General features: G+C 34.8%; 1 protein-coding gene across 1 annotated transcript in view; it reads right to left on the bottom strand.

Moving 5' to 3' along the window:
* The window catches only part of LOC147069313 (fatty acid synthase-like), a 67,782-nt gene extending 48,909 nt beyond the window's left edge, over positions 1 to 18,873 (bottom strand). Inside the window, exons 1-11 of the mRNA XM_085950465.1 lie at positions 18,724 to 18,873; positions 16,623 to 16,815; positions 15,528 to 15,648; positions 13,375 to 13,578; positions 11,413 to 11,693; positions 10,110 to 10,252; positions 8,606 to 8,809; positions 5,721 to 5,910; positions 4,757 to 4,913; positions 1,935 to 2,104; positions 665 to 816 (exon numbers count right to left, since the gene is read on the bottom strand). Of these exons, the coding sequence (XP_085806591.1) occupies positions 665 to 816; positions 1,935 to 2,104; positions 4,757 to 4,913; positions 5,721 to 5,910; positions 8,606 to 8,809; positions 10,110 to 10,252; positions 11,413 to 11,693; positions 13,375 to 13,578; positions 15,528 to 15,648; positions 16,623 to 16,815; positions 18,724 to 18,873 (1,965 nt within the window). The remainder of the gene's footprint in view (positions 1 to 664; positions 817 to 1,934; positions 2,105 to 4,756; positions 4,914 to 5,720; positions 5,911 to 8,605; positions 8,810 to 10,109; positions 10,253 to 11,412; positions 11,694 to 13,374; positions 13,579 to 15,527; positions 15,649 to 16,622; positions 16,816 to 18,723) is intronic.
* Positions 18,874 to 20,729: the final 1,856 nt, after the last annotated feature.

The following is a 20,729-nucleotide window of genomic DNA, read 5'->3' on the forward strand; positions in this document are numbered from 1 at the left end:
AGATTTTGTTTTTACGAAAAATGGATGCTAGCCACTTGCTCAACATATTAGGTCCATCCTCTGACACAAATTGAAAAACAATATGTGTACTTGCCAGATCCAGAATTCGAACCTTGGACTCACGACGCTATAGGCCAACGCTTAAGCCGCGCGGCCATCGTGGAAGCCGTGGGTAGGGACTAAATTATATTATTAATACAATTTTGAAAAACCCATTAGAAGTGGGGTTCGAACTCACATCATTCCACTGTCCTGGTGATTGTTCTTATTAATCAAGATATCAATTCGTCTATGACAAATGCGAAGTATTTCAAATAAATCTAAAAGTCAACCTTTTTTTGAATATAAGTAAATAAAAATGCTTCGATCCTCCTTCAATATCTTTTGAACAAAGCACATCATAAACCTAAAATACTTGCGTTGATCTTGAATCACCTAAAGAAATTTCAAATCTCGAAAGTCTGCTATCGTAGTGCCGTTGTGGCCCGAATAAGCATTAATATTTAGGTATATAATTAAGAAGGTACATACTTAAGATTGTAAGAATATTTTTTCTTTTCTCATGCGTTCAATTTAGTAGAAAAATTGTATCCAGGACAACGAATATGATCAATTTTTCCACTTAGAATATAAGCAATACAATAGTGAAAAGTTTCGCATTTACCTGCTGGTATCCCATGCCAACTGCTGCCATAGACCCCTTGATGAAAGGAGTTTCAATACTAGCGAGACCTCTGGAGTATGCAGCTAAGATCATTTGTTCTGCAGTGAAACACCCGTCAGCGTAGGCGCAGCCCAATTCTCCTACACTGTGACCTGGATTTTCATAAATAATAAAAGATTATAAATACGAATATTCTCGGCTGCTATGGTTCAAAATTTAATGGTGATTACCAGATTGACTCTATACCATTTGACTTTATCCCAAATTTTTGACAGTTCGACGTAATAGAATAGCACATATTATTATTATTCCTATGTGGCACGTTTTCCTTACAGCAGACTACAAGGCACAATTGATTATTGTAGAATAAAAGTAGTGAAACAATAACAGTGAGCTTCCTTGGGTCATCCAAAGAGATTTTGGAGCCGCTGAGATGCAACTACGCGGCCTTCTCAATATTGCCTGATGAGAAGCTGTTTCCTGGAGGTACGCATGACATCGCAGTTTGGGGGACAATGAATCGAATGCGAACTGGAGTAATTAAGCCCAAAAGCAATGTGAAGAAGTGAGGATACTTCGGTGATCCTTCAAACTATGAATGTGGCGCAGAGAAAACTGCAAATATGTGATGGGATGATCGCTCGTTGCAACCAGCTGCACCATCGAATATAATATATTTGAAGCCAATAACGCAACCATTGTGGTGCTTATGGCATGGTTGAGAATAATCTGGCACATATCTAGCACAAACACGACAGAAGAAGAATGAAACCATCACGTAAATACTCAAATTAGAAAAAAAAACAAAAAGATATGGTGTAATCTCACCGGAAATCGAGCCTGGATCCCTGAGTATGATAAAAACAGTTCCTTACGCATTAGACTGCGTGTTATACGAGTGTTTGTGTTCTTTATATGGATCAGTTGGCTGTTTCAGAGTTCTACAGGTGAGTGACAAATAATAAGAATTCGGTAAAATCGTGGCGTTATACGGCAAGAATGTAATTCTTATCTAGACTTGAGTAAACCAACAATATATGTAGTTTAGTACTAGATAGTTAGAAAATCATAGTTCCAGACGGCAGACTTCGTGTTGATACAGTCTTCCTTCAGCTCCAAAATAGTGAGGTCCACGAGGAGCTGATAGCCATATGAGTCCGACCAGGAAGAAATAAATAGGCCTAGAAAAACGACAGATGCTTGATCTGCTGCAAATAAACATTTATATTGTGCAGAATTAGTAGCTGATATTAAAGTCTGTGAATCTTACCAATGATGTAATCTGGTTCAATATTTATTGCCTTGAGGATGTCGCACAAGCCTATCTGTATGGCTGCAATGCCCACAAAGGAGTGGAGAATGTTGTCGAAGGTTTTCGGGTTGGGATCCGTGATGATGCTAGCGATGTTTATGCCCTTCGGTTTCAAAGCTTGGTGACATCTGCAAAAAATAGACATTTAAAATCAACTACACATATAGGTACATGGAAATACAACGAATTCAGTGAAAACATACATTTAATAGGTAACCAATTGTGATGGTGAACTTCTTCTACTTCTTCTTCTTCTTGCACTACCTCTCTTGTACTTCTTGTACTTGAACTACTTCTTCTATGTTTGTATTGTATAACTATACCACAGGATGGACCCTGTTTAGCTCCAACATTGTTAACCTCCACCTCCCATTATCCAACGACTTGACTCTGTAGAACTATGAGCATCCTAGTGACGGGTGGAACTGTTTTGTTCTCGTGCCTCTTTTAAAATAAGTTGATCCAAAGCTGCATACTAACCGTTCAACTGGATAATTACTGTAGGTAGGCACAAGTGGCCAAGGGTGAAGATAGGCTGTTACAATCCGCCATAAAAAGTGCACACTAAACTTTGTCAGTCATACCTACGTATTTGTTGTCATTGAAACAAGACTACAATTTACAGAAGATGTTGGTATTTTTTTTAAATTCAATTAAACCATGCGAAACCAAACGATAATAAATAATAGTCAAAAAATACTCGTCTATCCATAGAATATCAAAAATTATGCAATTAAATCATTTTATAGATAGAATATTTTTTGTTGTCTATTATAGTTTGGTTTAGGCAGGGCTTAATGAATTAAAAAAAAAGAACCAACAATATTTGTAATATGTATTCTTAATCAAACAAAAACAAATAAGTATGAATGAAAAAGTGTGCAAAATTTTGTTGTATCGCTCAAAGTATGCCAACACTATTATGGTTTGGTTTAGGTAGAATTTATTGAATTTTAAAAACTAACTAACACCATCTGTAAATTGTAGTCTTAGTTCAATGAAAACAAATCCGTATGACTAACAAAGTTTAATGTGCACTGTTTATGGCGGATCTTAATAGCCTACATCCACCCTTCGCTACTGGTAGGTACTGTTAATATTATTTATATTATATTGAATTTCATTTTTATATGTTTCATTTTTATTCTCTGGCAGTCTGTTTACTTATACGAAATAATTTGAATCTACTCAGTTTTAATTTATCTCTCCACTGTATGCGATTCGTTTGTTTTGATAATGCATTTTGTGTTCCTCTGTTATTGGGACCATGACTTATGAATTATAGTATTCATTTATTTTGTAGAGTCTTATATCTCTCAATACTGTTTACTTCTGTGTTTAGTCCTGTTAGGTAATCGTAATAAAAAATATCAAAAAAGCCATATTCCTTTACGTCCAGACACGGAGTCTCGACCCATCAATGCCCTCCTTCTACCCCCTATTTGAGAAACATCAGTCGACCGTCACTTAGGCGATCCGCTCACGCAGAAACTAAAATCTGACGAACTGGTTGGTGATGGAACTCATAAACTGGCCAGTGACTGATTTTCCGCACACGGTGCTACCGAAACCTAATAATCTCATAACCTCAAACTGTCAAGATCATTGTCTTTCCTACTTCATTCTAAGCTTTTCCGTAATATCTTTACGGGAATATTCTGGCAGCATGTAATTATACAGGCAGGAGTATTTCTCAACATCTGCCACATATTTTAAATTAAAAATCGGTTGCCCATCTTTAACTTTTAACGTCTTGACTTATTATTGCTTGTTTAGTTCATATCAGTGCTACCAATTTTGGTAAGAAAATATGATTTTTTTTTTAATCGAATCTACCGATATTGGTACCAATGTATTATGGATGACTGGAAACTGAAAGACTGGGAGATTAGCATGTCGCGTCTCTTCGATTTCGGTCGCGGACGTTTTGAAACTGAGAGATTCCAGACTTGCCGTCAGCGAGCCGCCATTGAAATAGATTAGCTAGACACTAGAGTTTCAGTCTCGTCTTTTTTGAGTATTCATGTGAGCGGATGGCCTTACTTGTTCTGTAGAGGTATAACTAATGTGACCAGACGTCCCGTTTTCAGGTGGCGTGTCCCGGTGTCCCCGACTATAGCTTCGGGACGCCAAAATGTCCCGTTTTCGAAAATAAAGAAACTTGTGACCAAGATACAGAAATATTTGATGAGTATTCACTTTTTTCTAATTACATTACACCGCAAAAAGTGTCTGAATGGAACACTGGGAATGTTTCAACCGAAAGTCGTTGGGTGGAGTTGTTTCTCTTATGAATAATTTGTAGACGAGTGAAAAATCACAGTTGAAAGTAGATGTCCTTAAAGCAATGTTAATTATAAAAGTAAATTCGAAAAAATCTTGCCAAGAATTTCATTCGTTTTTGAAATCAACACCAGATATACTAAATTTGTTTTACGGAAAAATATAACATCAGATAAATTGTCATGTATTTAATACCTGTGTGTACTTTTCAATAATAAATAAAATAATATGTACTATTAAAAATATATATATGAACTCGAGCGTTGTATGCGTCTACTCAAACATACCTACCGATAATGTTTAAATAAATAAATAAAATAGGCACCTAACCTAATATGACATGAAAAACATTACTATCTTGTCAATTGTATTGTATGAAAGTGTGAGGCGCCTAAAATGGATAAGTACCTACCTACCTTTTTTTAGGTGTCCCGGTTTGGGGGGGGAAAATAAATGGTCACGTTAGGTATAACTAAACTAAATCATTGTACACCTACCTTTCGATAGCAGCGGCAAATATGGGAATGCGCATGAGGTGAGTACCCATGCCAACCCACTGTGATCCCATGCCGCTGAACACAAACCAGACTGGACGCTTCACTCCAGGGAAGTATTGAGCCTCTCGGGATACTCTCATCACGTCGCTGCGAGGATCTGTGACGAGAACCATGAAAACATAGATTAAAGAACCAATTGAATAAGAAGAAATAACTGTTTGTGCCGAAGCATGTAATTGAATAATTCTATTCAGCAGTATTCGTTCTGATATGACCTCTGCAAAGAAAGAGAGGAATGTAGGGTCTTTCTCTCTTAAAATATGGCTGTATTTAAAAGTCAGTAGTCACGCTCCTTATTACACTAGAAGACTGACATACCTAACCCTCATCAGTGGCGAAGGGTGGAGGTAGGCTGTTAAGATCCGCCATAAATAAAGCACAATAAATTTTGTCAGTTATACGTATTTATTTTTATTGAAATAAGACTACAATTTACAGACGGTGTTGATTAGTTTTTAAAATTCAATTAAACCCTGCGAAAACTAAGCCATAATAGACAATAGTCAAAAAATACTAATCTATATATAAAATATCTAAAACTATGTAATTAAATTATATATAACTTTGGATATTTTATGGATAGAATAATATTTTTTATCCATTATAGTTTGGTTTAGGCATGGTTTAAAAATGAACCAACAATAAATGTGTACCTAATATGTATTCTTAATCCAACGAAAGCAAATAAGTATGAATGAAAAAGTGTGGACAATTTTGTCGTATCGCCCAAAATATACCAAAACTATTATGGTTTGGTTTAGGGAGGGTTTTGATTTTTAAAAACTAACCAACACCATCTGTAAATAAAATTGTAGTCTTGGTTCAATAAAAACAAATACGTATGATGTAAATACCCTTCGTTATTGACCCTCTTAATAATATGGCCAGATCATTTTATACTTACGAAGAAGTGTAAATCCTCGGAAGACATGTCCAGCGATTTCGTGGTCGTGAATGGCATGTATCAGCCGGATATGTTCAGAATCTACTGGTCTGGATTCCACGTCATCTAGGATTCGGTTAACGGCTGGTTCAGAGCGACCCGATACACAGACCAATCGTGGTAGTCTGTCACGGGGTTGACCTCCATCCACCTGAAGAAATAATGGTCAATTTAGTGATGGAGGCAATACCGTGAACGAGTTTTCAACGTGCAAGAAATCTGATATTAACTTTGTTTCAGACAGTTGATTCTCAATAGGTAATAGATAATCCAATTAATAAGACGATTAGAAGTTGACGATAGATTCCTTTACGGACCTGGTATGCGAATCAAAAAAGTTGACTTAAAAAGTCTGCGAGAAATTTAAGGAACCCAACATAATTAAATTCAATTCATTTATTTTTATCATATTGGGAACATTACAAATTACAAGTTTAAGACATTCACAACATGACATGAAACATTATTATAAAGAAGAAAAAAGGTAATAAAAGCGATAAAAATGAAAATATAAAAAGAGAACATATTATAAACATACAAAAGCAGTGAACATACAATAATTATACATCTATATACGTTCAAAAAAGTACACCGAGTTTGCTAAGGAGCCCCTATTTTAAGAATTTATAAAATATCGTCCACCTAAACTCACCCTCACGCAAGTGGAATATATCATCACCTGAAGCAATTTGGTTGAATATAGTTATCGCCCTCCCAATTGGCATTACCAGTGGGGTAGGTTGGTTCTGCACCTTGGGAGAATAACACTGATGCTCTCTATTTCTAAGATAATTAATTATCAGGGGGAAAAAATAGGTAGCTAAATAAAGATCTCTTCTAAGTTGCAGATGTATGAAAGCTTACCTAAAACTCCTAAGAGATACAGAAACAATAGGAATCTAAGTCCTAAGATCAGAAAAATATAGCTGTGGATAGACAGGAATGAGGACGACAACTAAACGATATTAAGGTCCTAAGATGGAGAAGACCAAAGACTTGACCAAGCTATCTTTCGTTAATTTCTATATGGCACTGCTTTTCTTATTTTGTTTGAGCTATTCGATACCTATTCTGAGATTAATCTTCCTTTCGAAACGTTTAGATCAGGGGTTCACAAAGTGTGTCCCGCGTGACTTTTTGATGTGTCCCACGAGAGTTATGTTAAACCTGTTTTATTTTATATTATTCATAATATCTAATATTAAAAACTACATTTAAAATTAAATATCCTCAGGCAAGAATGAATGGTCCTGAAAATTTGAGCCTAGATTGCAGGATTTAGTTTCAAACAAACAATTATTGCATAAATCACATGGTGAAAAAAACTAAATATTGTTTTTTAGTACTCGTATATTAATAAGAGGAAATAATTACAAGATAAAAAGAACTTTTTATATACTTAGAACGTTTTCAAATTTTCTGTTGAATCATATAAACTTGACTTGACTAGCTTAAACGATCATAGAATACTGAAATGTCATTTTGACATTCATATAGATTTCCATAGTAACGCACGTATATATTAATAATTTAGTTGCTAGAACCATCCGCTTAGCAACTAATAATGGTGTCGAAATAACTTTTCACACAAAGCAGAATTAACTGAAAATGAATTCAATTCTACTTAAAGATGGCTAAAAATATTAAAAAAATGCATTGGCATCGTGTTATGATATATTCTAAAAGTTTCAAATGTCTAGCTAGTCGGGAAGTTAGTTAAAAATCGATTGCAAGATTTGTACCGGACAAATAAGAATACGAGCTAAGAAAAATGTTCTAAAATAATGTATATTTAGTTAAAATTAATACACAATGAATTATTGTTTTATTTTTTTGCCTTATGTTTTTTAAAAACAGAAAATATTTACACAAGAAAGGTCGGCCCGCAAAATATTTTTGATTTGAAAATTGTCCCTTTGACGAAAAAGTCTGTAAGCCCCTGCTTTAGAAAACAAAATCATCAACTATCTCCAATCCTTGAAGTGCGTTGTTATTGATCTGACATCTTCGATATATGGTTATACAGTTAACATCTTTTTCCAAGATACGAAGATACCTACAGTATATAATATCTCCAAAAGGGAAGTAAAATAGAAAATATTTACATTACGATACCTACATGCTTTGAAATGTCACAATTTTGTCACCATTTTGTAGCATAAAATGCTCTGAGAATAAAGTTCTGATCAAATTGAGGTACATGTCGCCTACTATCACGTGACGTACAGTAAGCTGCTGCTACGGGGAAAAAGGGTGTAATGTCGTTTTTCTTGGTGTTTAAAATGTTATCAGACTGATTATCGCATCCTGTAGCACATTTTCAACCTTTAAACGAACATTGTCAGTCGGCAAAATCTGCCGAAATCACCAAAACAACAATGAGGTCACCTCACGTTGAACTGCACTGCATCTACACCTGCATGACTCGATGAACGTTTTTTTATCATTTTCTACATGCCTGCATATTTTAGATTCATGTCTAAATCCCGTTTTTGTTTTTAGTGGTTGGCACTATGTATTTTCTATAATAATGTTGTTTATTATCTATGGATATAATATCGCAAGTAATTTTAACGTATGCACACGTAGAAACTGTTAAAATTAATTGAAATTAGCATGAATAATTATTAATAATTCAAAATACTAATACATTAGAGTTGGTACTCTCTATAATTGAATTTAGAGAGGTGGTGATCGTTCAAAATATTTTGCGAAATAACGAAACCATAGACTAAATTTGTCGCCGTGACAGCGTGACAGTGACATGACATGCATCTCAATATGCTCAGAACTTAATTGTCTTCCATCTTTAGTTATTACCCTTTGTGGTTTTTTGAATTTCTTACCTTGGGTTTGGCGAAGTGCTTGAGCAACAGATGAGCATTGGCTCCGCCGAATCCGAAACTGTTGACTCCAGCTAATCCTCGATTCCATGCTCTCTTCTCGTCCACGACCACCATGCGTCCAACCGCCAAGGCTTCCACTCCCTCGCGAGGAGACTGGTAGTTAAGATTGGGTGGTAAGTATCCAGTGTCGTACGCGATGCACATCTAGAAAATAACAAAAATTGAATATTCCTTAGTTACTGTAATATACTGCGAATCCCTCTGAGGCGGACAAACACGCGCGTTAACATGATTTTACTCCTAACTTGAGTTATAGTTTGTCAATAATTTATGGCTACGGCCGTATGTTGTAGCTTAACCACTGGGGAATGCGAATAGAAATGGCGTATTTTAAAAAAAAACTACTTTATTCTTAGGTCAATAATCATTATAAAACAATCATTATTCAGAGGATGTTTTATCACATTTGAATGGTCAAAGACATAGCTTATAATCAGTATTTTTAGAATTTTCTTTAAATGTGATAATCGTGTCAATATTTTCAATATGCCTAATTCTTGTCAAATTTGGAATCACAGAGATTATCAACATAATTTTTTATCGTAAATACTTCACTATATAATGTTAAGATTAATTTTACTAATAGTTTAAAAATTAATAAATCTAAAAAATCTTAACATCACTGCACATGGATGTACTGAAATATGACTATATTCTAACACATTAGATCGAGAGGTTTAAAAGAATACTATTTTATGTAATAAAAATACTTTATGCAGTCATCAAATGTTCAAAATAAATATAAAGGTTAATAAGGCTTCAAAATTATATTAATAGATTATCTACAACGTTTAAGGAATGTTCAGGCTAATGCTTTGAAAATACCATAAAAGCTCCATTTTGACCGACGTTGGGCATGTGGGCCCTTAACCTTTATGCACCGCATAATATTATCCTATTGGCCTCATCGGGTGGCGAGGTAACTTTGATTTTGATCGATTTACAATGATTGAGACTAAGCGGGCAATTAAAAATAAAAAAATATTAAACCAACACACCTGATGCAATTTATCGGCAGTCATTAAAATATAAATAGCTGCTTTTTATTTTGCCTCAAACATAATCGCTAAAAATGGAAAACCGTTCAGTGATAGGAAATATTAAATACGCGTGGTTAAAAAATATTTCTACGATCTCTTAACAAGGAAAAATTATTTAAAGAATAAAAGACACGCCTTCGGCTAGAAACACGATAGAAAATAGAATCTTGAACTCAAATGTAATTTTTAAACTTTTTTAATAGCATTCTTAAAAAGTATTTTTCCCCGTGTAAGACTGCTCGGCACGTCGAAAAATAATATTTTAGAAAATTTGCCACGCATACGTAAAAAGGTTCACCAACCCTGTACTACACTAATACAGTTAACTGATTATCTCACAACTATTTTAACGATGTATGCTTCAGCAGTTTCTTTAATTTTCTAGTGATATTATTTGTTGTTACCTTTGCTACGGAGCAAAGACCAGAGGCAGGCTCACTGTGTCCCAAGTTTGACTTGACCGTTCCAATGAGGAGAGGTCCAGAACGTCCCGTGCAGAATATCTCGTCCAGAGCCAGCAATTCTTCAGGATCTCCTACCCTTGTTCCTGTAATTTACGTACATCGTATTAATACTATGAATGATTTTATTACAGTGTGCGCAAACTATCTACCATACATTTTTTTTAAAGTTATTCTTCTTTATGCGCGTTTGGAAAATCAGATCAGAGTGTATTTTTGGCGTGTGACATGTGACACATAATTTATTTTCACACAAAAATAAACGCACTCGATTGGATTCGAACCACCGATAGTTCGGTTATCAGCCGAACGCGCTACCATTACGCCACAGTATGGTACTCCAATCGTGACGATTATACAGTATATTATAATAGTTTAGAATTGTTTCGTTGCCTAGGCAGCGAATTTATTATTGTCTGCCATTTGCAATTTCTTACGTAAACAAACGCTACATCAACTTTGTTTTGAAACTATAAAATATTTTAAATATGTGGTTATGCGTTGTATTTTGATGTGATACTTATATGATGATTGCTATAGGTACTTAAATGATAGCTCATGTGTATAATTTAGGAAATACTACTTTAGAGCACCACACTGCCTTTAACCTCAGCGATAGGTAGGTGGGCCCGCCAAAGATCTTAGCCTGGGGGCCCACTTCAGGATATGGGGCCCATGCTAGAATCCATTTGTCAATTAACGATGATGAATTTGGATTGACTACTATTGAAAAGGAAAAAAAAATATTGAATTATCATGCGATAATTCATTGAAACAAAACCTCTAGTTCAATTTTGTTTGAATCGAAGTGAAGAATAATATTATACTTTGTCAAGAAAAGCAATGCAAGTTGTAAGTAAAGTACTGCTTCCATTCGTAACATCATATTTATGCGAAACGGGATTTTCTGCATTGAAATCCAAATATCGACCCCGTTCAGTAGAAAAAGAGCACTTTGTGCTAATAAACAAGCACATTCATCGCATGAAAAACTAATTAATTTAAAAATGAATATAATAAAAGTAGTAAAATCTTGTTTATTATTATAATTAAAGTTTTTTTCATTGTCTTATTAAGTAGTAGGTACATTTTGGCTATTAATAAAGATGTCTGTATTATTTAATGAAATAAAGGGGGGGGAGGCGCTAAGATTAGATTTTTCTCAAAAGGGAGGCGTAGTCACATTAAGTTTGGAAACCACTGCCTTATGTAATGACAAAGAGAAGATAAATCTAAATCTATTTACCTGTTCCATGGGCCTCAACAAACTCCAATTTCCTAGGATCAATCGAACACTCATCGTAAAACTCTCTCAGCAACATTTTCTGCACATGTCCAGCAGGATAGGTGATGCCCTGCTCCTTGTATCCGTCACAGTTGGTCTTCGCGTGGAGCACCTGCGCGTAGACTCTCCGGGCGTCTTTGCTCTTCTGGAGGAAGATCACGACGATGGCTTCGGATCGTACGTAGCCGTTTGCATTCTTGTCAAAACTTCTGCAGCGGCCCTCTTGTGATAACACTCCCAATCTAAAACCACATCACCAAGGTATTACAAACAATAATAAGCTGAATTCTTTTGGTTAAATGATACGTGTGGGTAGAGTTGGGTTTTGGGAATTTCCCGACGGGAATTCTCGAGAAATTTTCGTGATTTTCCATCCCGAATCTCGAGAATTAAAATTTTTAACATTTCGGGAAATCCCGGATCCCGGGAAACTTTTCTCGGGATTCGGGATTTCTTTGTTATCAAATATTAATTGAAAAAACGACTTTCTATATGAACAAAGTGGACAGAAAACACAAAACGTTCGAAGACTTATCGGAGCATTTAAAACAATTAAGCCAACGTCGACTCGAAATGAGCCCAATTTTTGCAACATCAGGGAATTTTGTGCCTCAAAAGCTTACACGATTGTCAGTCTGTGTTTTTTGAAATTCTATTTTAATAAGTAATGTTTTGAATTATTTTTGTTTTTCTACTTCTATTTTGTTTGTCTTCTTACATAAATAGAAAAAAATTTTTTTTTTGGAATTTGTCTGTTTCTACACTGATTTTAGGATATTTATCTCGAGAATTCTCGAGAATTCTTTTCTGGAAATCCCGAATCTCGAGATTGAGATTTACTCGGGAAATACCCAACTCTACGTGTGGGATATTGTATGAGGAAAAATAGGTGACCCATTAATTTAATTGCTCTTTCGGTTATGGGATTCGGGAACCATTGTATTACTAGATTCGGTTCATTTTTAGTTTTGTACAACTAGTGAGTAAAATAATGAGTAGTTCCCATTGAAATAAGACTACAATAATTTACAGATGGTGTTGGTTAGTTTTTAAAAATCCAATTAAACCATGCGAAAACCTAGCCGTAATCCCAAGTCAAAAAAGACTCGTCTATCTATAAAATATCTAAAATTATGCAATTAAACATATAAACTTAAATAAGTATTTTATAGATATAATAATATTTTTTATCAATTATATTTTAATGATTTTTTTTTAAATGAGCCAACAATATGTGTAATATGTATTCTTAATCCAACGAAAACCAATAAATATGAATGAAAAAGTGTGTAAAATTTTGTTGTATCACCCAAAATATACCAAAACTATTATGGTTTGAATTAACTATTTCTTCTATTCAACGAATAATTCTCGAGATTTTAAGGATGTACCATTCTAATTATTGAACCTACACAATTCTGAAAACACTCATGAGAAAATATAACCAATAGAAAAAATCTTTTTTGAAAAAAGTAAGACACCCGGCAGGAATCGAACCTGTGTCTCTTGGGTAGCGCGCCCTGTGTATTACCACTATGCTACGACTGCCATGTTTAATTGCGACAATTTTTAGCTATTGGCCTTTTTAATACCTGCTCATAAGCGCTCTCCAAATTGAGTTACGATTTTTTTCTAGAAAAAAAGATTTTTTTCTATAGGCTATATTTTATCATGAGTGTTTTCAGAATTATGTATATTATGGTTTGGTTTAGGCAGGGTTTAATTGATTTTTAAAAACTAACCAATACCACCAGTAAATTATAGTCTTGGTTCAATAAAAACAAATACGTATGACTAACAAAGTGTAATGTTGCACTATTTATGGCGGATCTTAACAGCCTACCTCCACCCTTGTTAAGAGTTGTCATGTTAAGATGTTTAGGTACATATCAAACTACCTTTTGATACCACCATTAACTTTACCTAGAGAACTGTAACGAGACGTATGGATGCAGACAGAGATTGGAGCCTCCTACGATGGCTGAATCGCAATGACCATCTCTGATGGCTCGAAAGGCGTGCTCAAGAGCATACAGAGAGCTTGAGCAGGCGCTGTCCACCGTGTACGAAGGTCCGGTGCAGCCCAGCCAATAAGAGATTCGGTTTGCCAACATGGCACGGGAGCACCTGCGATAGAATTAAATCATTATTTACGATATATATTTAATTATTCATTTACCTAAATAAAAACAAAACATTGTGGACATAACAAATCAGAATTGATGACGTTCACAACATGAGATTTAAATTGAAATAAAACTGGTTCTATTTAACGGCCCACATGCCCGACGTATGTCAAAATGGAGCTGTTATGGTATGTTCAGAGCATAACCCTGGACATTCCTTAAACGTTGTAGATAATCTATTTAAGTTTATAATTTTGAAGCCTTATTATCCTTTTATTTTAAACATTTGATGACTGCATAAAGTATTTTTATTACATAAAATAGTATTCTTTTCAGTGATGCCAACCGTACTATAATTATAGCACAATACTATAATTTTAATTCCGCGAAAAATGTGAAATACTACAATTTTACGCCAAATATACCAAAATACTATAATTTGAAAGAATTCAAGACGAAAAATGTTCCTGTACTATATAATTTTCAGAAATACTATAACTTTTACGCCTTTGTTCTATAATCAGCATAGAAAAGATGGCAACACTGATTCTTTTAAACCTCTCGCTCTAATGCTTTAGAACAGGGGAGGGCAAACTGCGGCCCGCCGGGTATTTTTTTGCGGCCCCCGATCATTAATTGTACATCTGATTACGAATACCTTTTTTATAATTCTTTAAAAAATATTGACAATAGATTAAAATTTGAAGAATTTGTTGTTTCGTAAATGTATTATCTCAGTACGTCTTCTTTACGTCTCGTCTTACACTATGTAACCACTATTTTCTACGTTGAACATCGTGACACATTTAAATACGTTTAACTCCGCGTTGCAAGGAAAAAAAATATATGCCCATGATATGGTAAAAAGTTTGAATGGATTTCAATTAAAAACAAGTTATTCCTTCGACAAATATCGAATAACAACATGGACCACTTTCTAACTTTGAAGTTGCTGAATATACTAGAATATAAATTTGAAGAGTATGGTAAAATTACTAAAGCTCTGAATGACGATTTTTCACAAAGATTTGGTGGCTTCCGAAACATTGAGACAAGTTTAGCAATAGTACGCGATTCCTTTTCAATAGATATTGATAGTGTACCGACAGAGCTACAATTTGAGATTCTTGATCTTCAGTGTGACACTGATTTAAGAGAATTGCATCGACGTGAAGAAATCTCCCTTAATTCAGACAAATTCGACCAACTTAAAGATTATGCAAAAAAAAGTTCGTTATTTTTGGATCTACCTATGAAAAAACATTTTCGATCATGTACCTCAACAAAATTCTTTATTCTCAAAATAGTGTATATCTAAAAATGGTATTTTACTTGCGGCCCGCCGCTCATTTCGAATTCTTGAATTTGGCCCTCCATCCAAAAAGTTTGCCCCCCCCCCTGCTTTAGAATATAGTCATATTTCAGTACGTCCATGTTAATATTTTTTAAATTTATTAATTTTAAACGCATTTACAAAATCATGAGTAAAAATTAATGTTAACATTATATAGTGACATATTTACGATAAAGAATTATATTTTATAATCTTTTTGATCCCGAATTTGACAAGAATTAGGCATTTTATTAGTCAAAAATGGGCACGATTAACACATTTGAAGATAGTTATAACGATACTTATTATAAGCTAATTATGTCTTAGACCATTCAAATGTGATAAACGTCCTACGAATAATGTTTGCTTTATAGTAATTATTGACCTAAAAATAAGGTGGTATTTTTTTGAAATACGCCATTTCTATTAGCATGTAGCATGTGCACCCTTAAAATTTTGAAGCCTTATTATCCTTTCGATTCCTTATTCGATACGAGTGAAAAGCGAGCATGCCTTGTAGAAAAGCAGTCAGAAAATAATCATCCCAGTGACTGTGATCTTTACTGAGAATCAACGATGGTTTACATCATTGCTGGACGTTTATCTTGGAGACTTACCCTGTAATACCGAACCCGTTGACCTGCATCTTTTCGTAGAACCAGGTTTTCTCTGACTCCGAGAAACATGCTCCGATGAACACCCCTGTCTTGGATCCCTTCAGCTGCCTTGGGTTGAGTCCTAGATTTACAAAGGTGACATTAATTTTTAACACAAATATCACCAATAAATTGGTGCAAATACAAAATGTGTTGATAATTAAAAGTTGGCACACAAAGGCTGTTGCAATATGTAAAATGTACATATTACATTTCGCCGTATCACAGTTCAGCGACAGCTCACGTGTTGTACAGGAAAAATATGACCGAATAGCATTGATATAAAAAATACACGTTGTTTGTGGAGCATTGCTGACAGTAAAGTTCCAATTTTATTCGATTCAATAAGAACATTATATTAATTGACGCTTGCTAGGTACGACTTGATATTTACGAGCACCTACTTGCCAGCCTACTTTTGTATCATTCGTATCTTTTATTATTATAATCTATCCTGGTTCTAATAACAGCATATGGGCCTCCGCGGAGTGGAGGTTTGTATTAACAGATTTAGTTTTTACGAGAAATGGATGTCAGCCACCTGCTCAACCTATTAGGTCCATACTCTGACTTATACAGAAATTGAAAAACAATATGTGTACTTGTCAGACCCAGGATTCGACCTGGGACCCGCGACGCTATAGGCCGACGCTTAGGCCGCGCTTAATTTAGTTACCAACCTATTTTAATACATACTGGGGAGTGAATCAAATAACCCCTCTAGGTGATTAAAAATGTTCGCTTTATGTCGTTGTTCAAAACTGATATTGGTAAGTCAATAATAATTATTATTAATAATTAAGTTATTATTTTTAAGCACACTCTTTAGATGTGATTAAGTAATGACTCAGATAATCATATTATTTATTCTGAAAAATTACTCATTTCCTCATTAATAAGATTATATTATTATAAGCAGCTTGGTACATTATGTATAATATGAGAAAGAAGGTAGGTCTGTATATTTTATAATTGATGGCTAAACCCCACCACCTTGAAAGTCGTCGAGCCGCCACTGCTGGACTGGAAACTCTTTTTGATTGAATAATTAGTTACCAGCGTCAATGACAGCCTCGTAAGCCTTCTCCAGAAGCATCCTGCACATGGGATCCATAGTGTGCGCCTGCTTGAAGTGCACTCCGAAGAACGAAGCGTCGAAACGATTTACATTATTGATCTTTCCTGTCCGCTGAGGAATTTCAGGATGACTTAGCTTCCAGCGACGGTCGTCGTCAGATATTAGATCCACCTGGAAATAAAGCACTTACATTATTTAGCAAAGTAAAATAAAATTACACTTTATAATAATATATTTATCCATGTGTTTTCATACGCAGCGACTGGACATTGACTGTAAAATGAACGAGACCTAAATATTTTTGAAATAAAAATCTTCTGCCGTATAGATCCAAGTAGGTATGCATATTCCAGCGCAGTCCAGTCAATCATGGTTAGGAGCAATGTTTCCTGTAAGGCACGGGTTCTTAACCTATGGGTCGCGAGGGGTTTTCTTTAGGGTCGCCAACTTATACAGTCAACTAAAAAAATATTCACTATAATGCAATTTTTAATGGTGTCTTGAAGCTGGTTGTCGAAAGGAAATGTTGTGAATCGTGTCTTTGAATTGAAAGATGAAATCAAGTTGTTTCTGGAAGTGCAAGGGAAACAAGACCTTTTGGTATACTTTAACGACAAAGCTTGGTTGAATAGAATAGCATATCTAGCAGATATATTAGAACAGCAAAATAGGCTTAAGCTGAAATTTCAGGGAAAGGAAACGAATATTATCGCATTTCACGATAATCTCGCGGCATTTTTATCCAAGCTACAAAACTGGCGAAGAAAAATAAATCTTGGAAACATTGCCATGTTTGCAGTGTGGTAGATGAATCTGAAGGTAAAATAAATGAAAATTTGAAGGAGGAGATTACTGGGCATCTCGAATCCCTTGTAAACGAACTTCAGCGTAACTTCCCTGAGCTGAAAGAAGAAGAAACTACATTGGCACAAAATACATTCTCTGCTTGCCTTGATGTCGCCAGCATTCCCGATGAATTACAAGATGATTTCTTGGATTTGCGGAATGATTCCTCGACACGTAACTTGTTTAATGAAAAATTGCTCACACAATTCTCGTGTGGTATGTATCATTCAGACCCAAATGTGAAGATGTTTGCCTTTCGAGTTTTAGTTCCGTTTGTGTCTACATATCTCTACGAGAGTGGATTTTCAACTCTTCTTCGTTTGAGAACAGAAGAGAGAAATAAATTAAATGTTGAGAATGACATGAGGTTGGCGTTAACAAAAACTCACCCGTAAATTTTGAGGCTGGTTAATAATATGCAATTTCAAACATCGCATTAAATTAATTATTAAACATAATTTAAAATAAAATTATACTAAAAAAAATATTTTCGTTGTTTTTTTAATTACCTTATTAAAAATGCCTTTTTCAATTGCATCAGGGTCGCGGGTCACACGGCTTTTATAAAAAGGGGTCCCCACCCGAAATAGGTTGGGAACCTGTGCTGTAAGGTGTGCGCGCGAACACCTACCAAAATGTGTCAGCACACGTGTTTTCATCTCCCGCACAGTCTCACACAAAATTATTGTAAAAGAAAGCTGATACTGAGGCGAAGAACAGGGCATATAATTGGTAAAAGATTTGATGTCCTCGTGGGAAAAAACGATTCGCAGCTCTGCGATGAATATGATGCTTTGGAGGACATTGCACATATAGCAGTACAATGCCCTAAATATGAACGACACAACGTACAGCTGCGAATTGCGGATTTTATCTTTGAGAATGTCGACGTATTGAAAGGTGCCCTGGCGGCGGGTGAAATGGAAGAGCTTGGCAAAATTGTAAAGTTCTTTAACATAATTGGAGTGAAGACCTGATTGGCGGATCCCCTTCTAGAAGAGCAGAGGCGATATGACAGCGAGTTGCAGTCAAAGCCTCGGTAAAATTATTAAAAAATGGTCTAGAATGATTTTAATAAACTCTTAAATTCATCTATAAAATTATTATAGCTGTATGTTGCAGGGTTGGCAAAAAGGCGGACCACGTTAGTAAATGTTGAGCTCGCTAAAAGCTAAGGATCACATACCAGACTGTGTATATCTGTATGAAGCTGGTAAAGGACTTTGTATTTACCTTATTGAATAGGTTCTCTCGTAGTGCCATGACGTTGTCGGAGTCGGGAAAGGCGCCGGAGACGCCGCTGATGACCACCTCATGACCCGGTGCCGGGTGAGACAGCCTATGTCCTGAAGGCGTCTCGTCATTTTTAGGAGTAGGTGCCATACTGCAAGCAACAACAATAACATCATAATATAATATTACATTAAAACTAGAAGAGCCAGCTGCCTCGCTAGACCTTGCAGGTCGCTTGACGTCCTTATCTAATAGAAATAAGTCTAGGATTTTAATCAAATCGTATAAACATAAATATGCGGTAGTTATAGTTGTGGGAGTCATCACAGTGGGAGTCATGGTATTATGGATGAAGATGTCGTCAGAAGGAGAGATGAGAAGTCGAGATTTGGTGGTTGCTCCGATGGATGTTGGATCGAATTTTATTTGCAGCGTAAACTGTACGTACAAGAGTATGTTATAGTAGTTATGTTACAATACTTATGATACTGTTCCGAGGTCCGAATCTCGTTATAATGAGATGTTGTGCGGAGCGATATAGAGACTGAGATACTAACAGACCGAAAACTTATATTCGAGTGACATGTCCAATGAATTATGATCCGCTATATACTGACAATCTAAATAATATCTTGAAAAGAATATTTAGGAAATAATTATTATAATCGATTCAGCTAGGTACTCTATATGGAGTTTACGTCATTGAATACGGCTGACTATGTGGAAAAATGGGTATTACGAAAATTATAATTGCAGTAAGCTATTTACTGAGTTTTCCATAATTGGACACTACGAGAAATGGATATTAAAGAATTTGTAATTGCGGTAATGTATTTAATATCGCCGATAAATATGTTGACGCGGATCGAGTTGTTTATCCCCATAAATATAATTAATGCATGAACAATTGAATCGACCGCTAAGGTCATTATACAAAATCAAACAATCGATATGGGCATTATCCACTACTTGTAATAACTACCTAAAGAAAACTCCATTTTATCGTACAGAAAAAATAAGTGCACAGAATAATCACCCTGATTTACATCAACAGGATATAACCGGTGTGTAAATAATAATAATTTTGATTCAATATTGTAAGAACATGTGAAATTATCATAAGGGTCGTGACATTTTATGAATAATTGAAATTCAATACGCACAAGAAGCTAATTATTAATCCAATGTCGTACTTAGTTTACACAATTCAACATTATATTAAGCTAAATATACAGGCGAGGGTTGGCAAACCTTTTTACGACGCGTGCCAAAATTTCTCAAATAATATTTTTCTACCGTTTGACGTGCGAAGCAGTTTTTTCATGTTTTCTAAAAAAAAAATATTTTTTAAGAATTCTATTAAAAAGGTTTAAATATTACAATTGAGTTACATATTGATATTTTATCATTCACCGTATTTCTAGCCGAAGGCATATCTTTTATTATTTGAATATTTTTTCCCCCTTGTTATGAAATCACAATAGTGGAAGCATTTAAACCACTCTTCTTTTATATTATATTCTCCATCACTGAGCGGTTTTCCATTTTTAGAGATTATGTTTGAGGTAAAATAACGAGCATTTATTATATTTGAGTGACTGCCGATAATTAATTTCATAAGATTTGTTGATTGTGTATTTTTATTTTTAATTCCCCGATCCTAAGGAGCGACCAATGCAATCTTAAATTTACATTAAACGCAATGATTATTCTTTAATATGATTTGCCTGCAATATTTTATACAATGTGATTTTATGGATGTATTTCGTCGTTTCTGTTTCCTGATCGATTGGTACCTAAACATAATATGAAAAACCGAAGAAAATACGCATGGCTATGTCGTCATTATTTTTTAATATTATATATAAGTAAGTACTTACTTAGTATATAAGTATTTATTTATTTTGTAAAACTTTTTTTATAAAAAAAAAACATTTTTTAAACAATATATAAAATAGTAATATTTATTTTCTCTTCAAAATGAAACATTCGCGTGCCACTGGTGG

Source organism: Rhyacophila brunnea, unplaced genomic scaffold (genome assembly GCF_057557595.1).
Source record: "Rhyacophila brunnea isolate RB1 unplaced genomic scaffold, BYU_Rbru_1.0 scaffold_23, whole genome shotgun sequence".
Classification (NCBI taxonomy): Eukaryota; Metazoa; Arthropoda; class Insecta; order Trichoptera; family Rhyacophilidae; genus Rhyacophila; species Rhyacophila brunnea.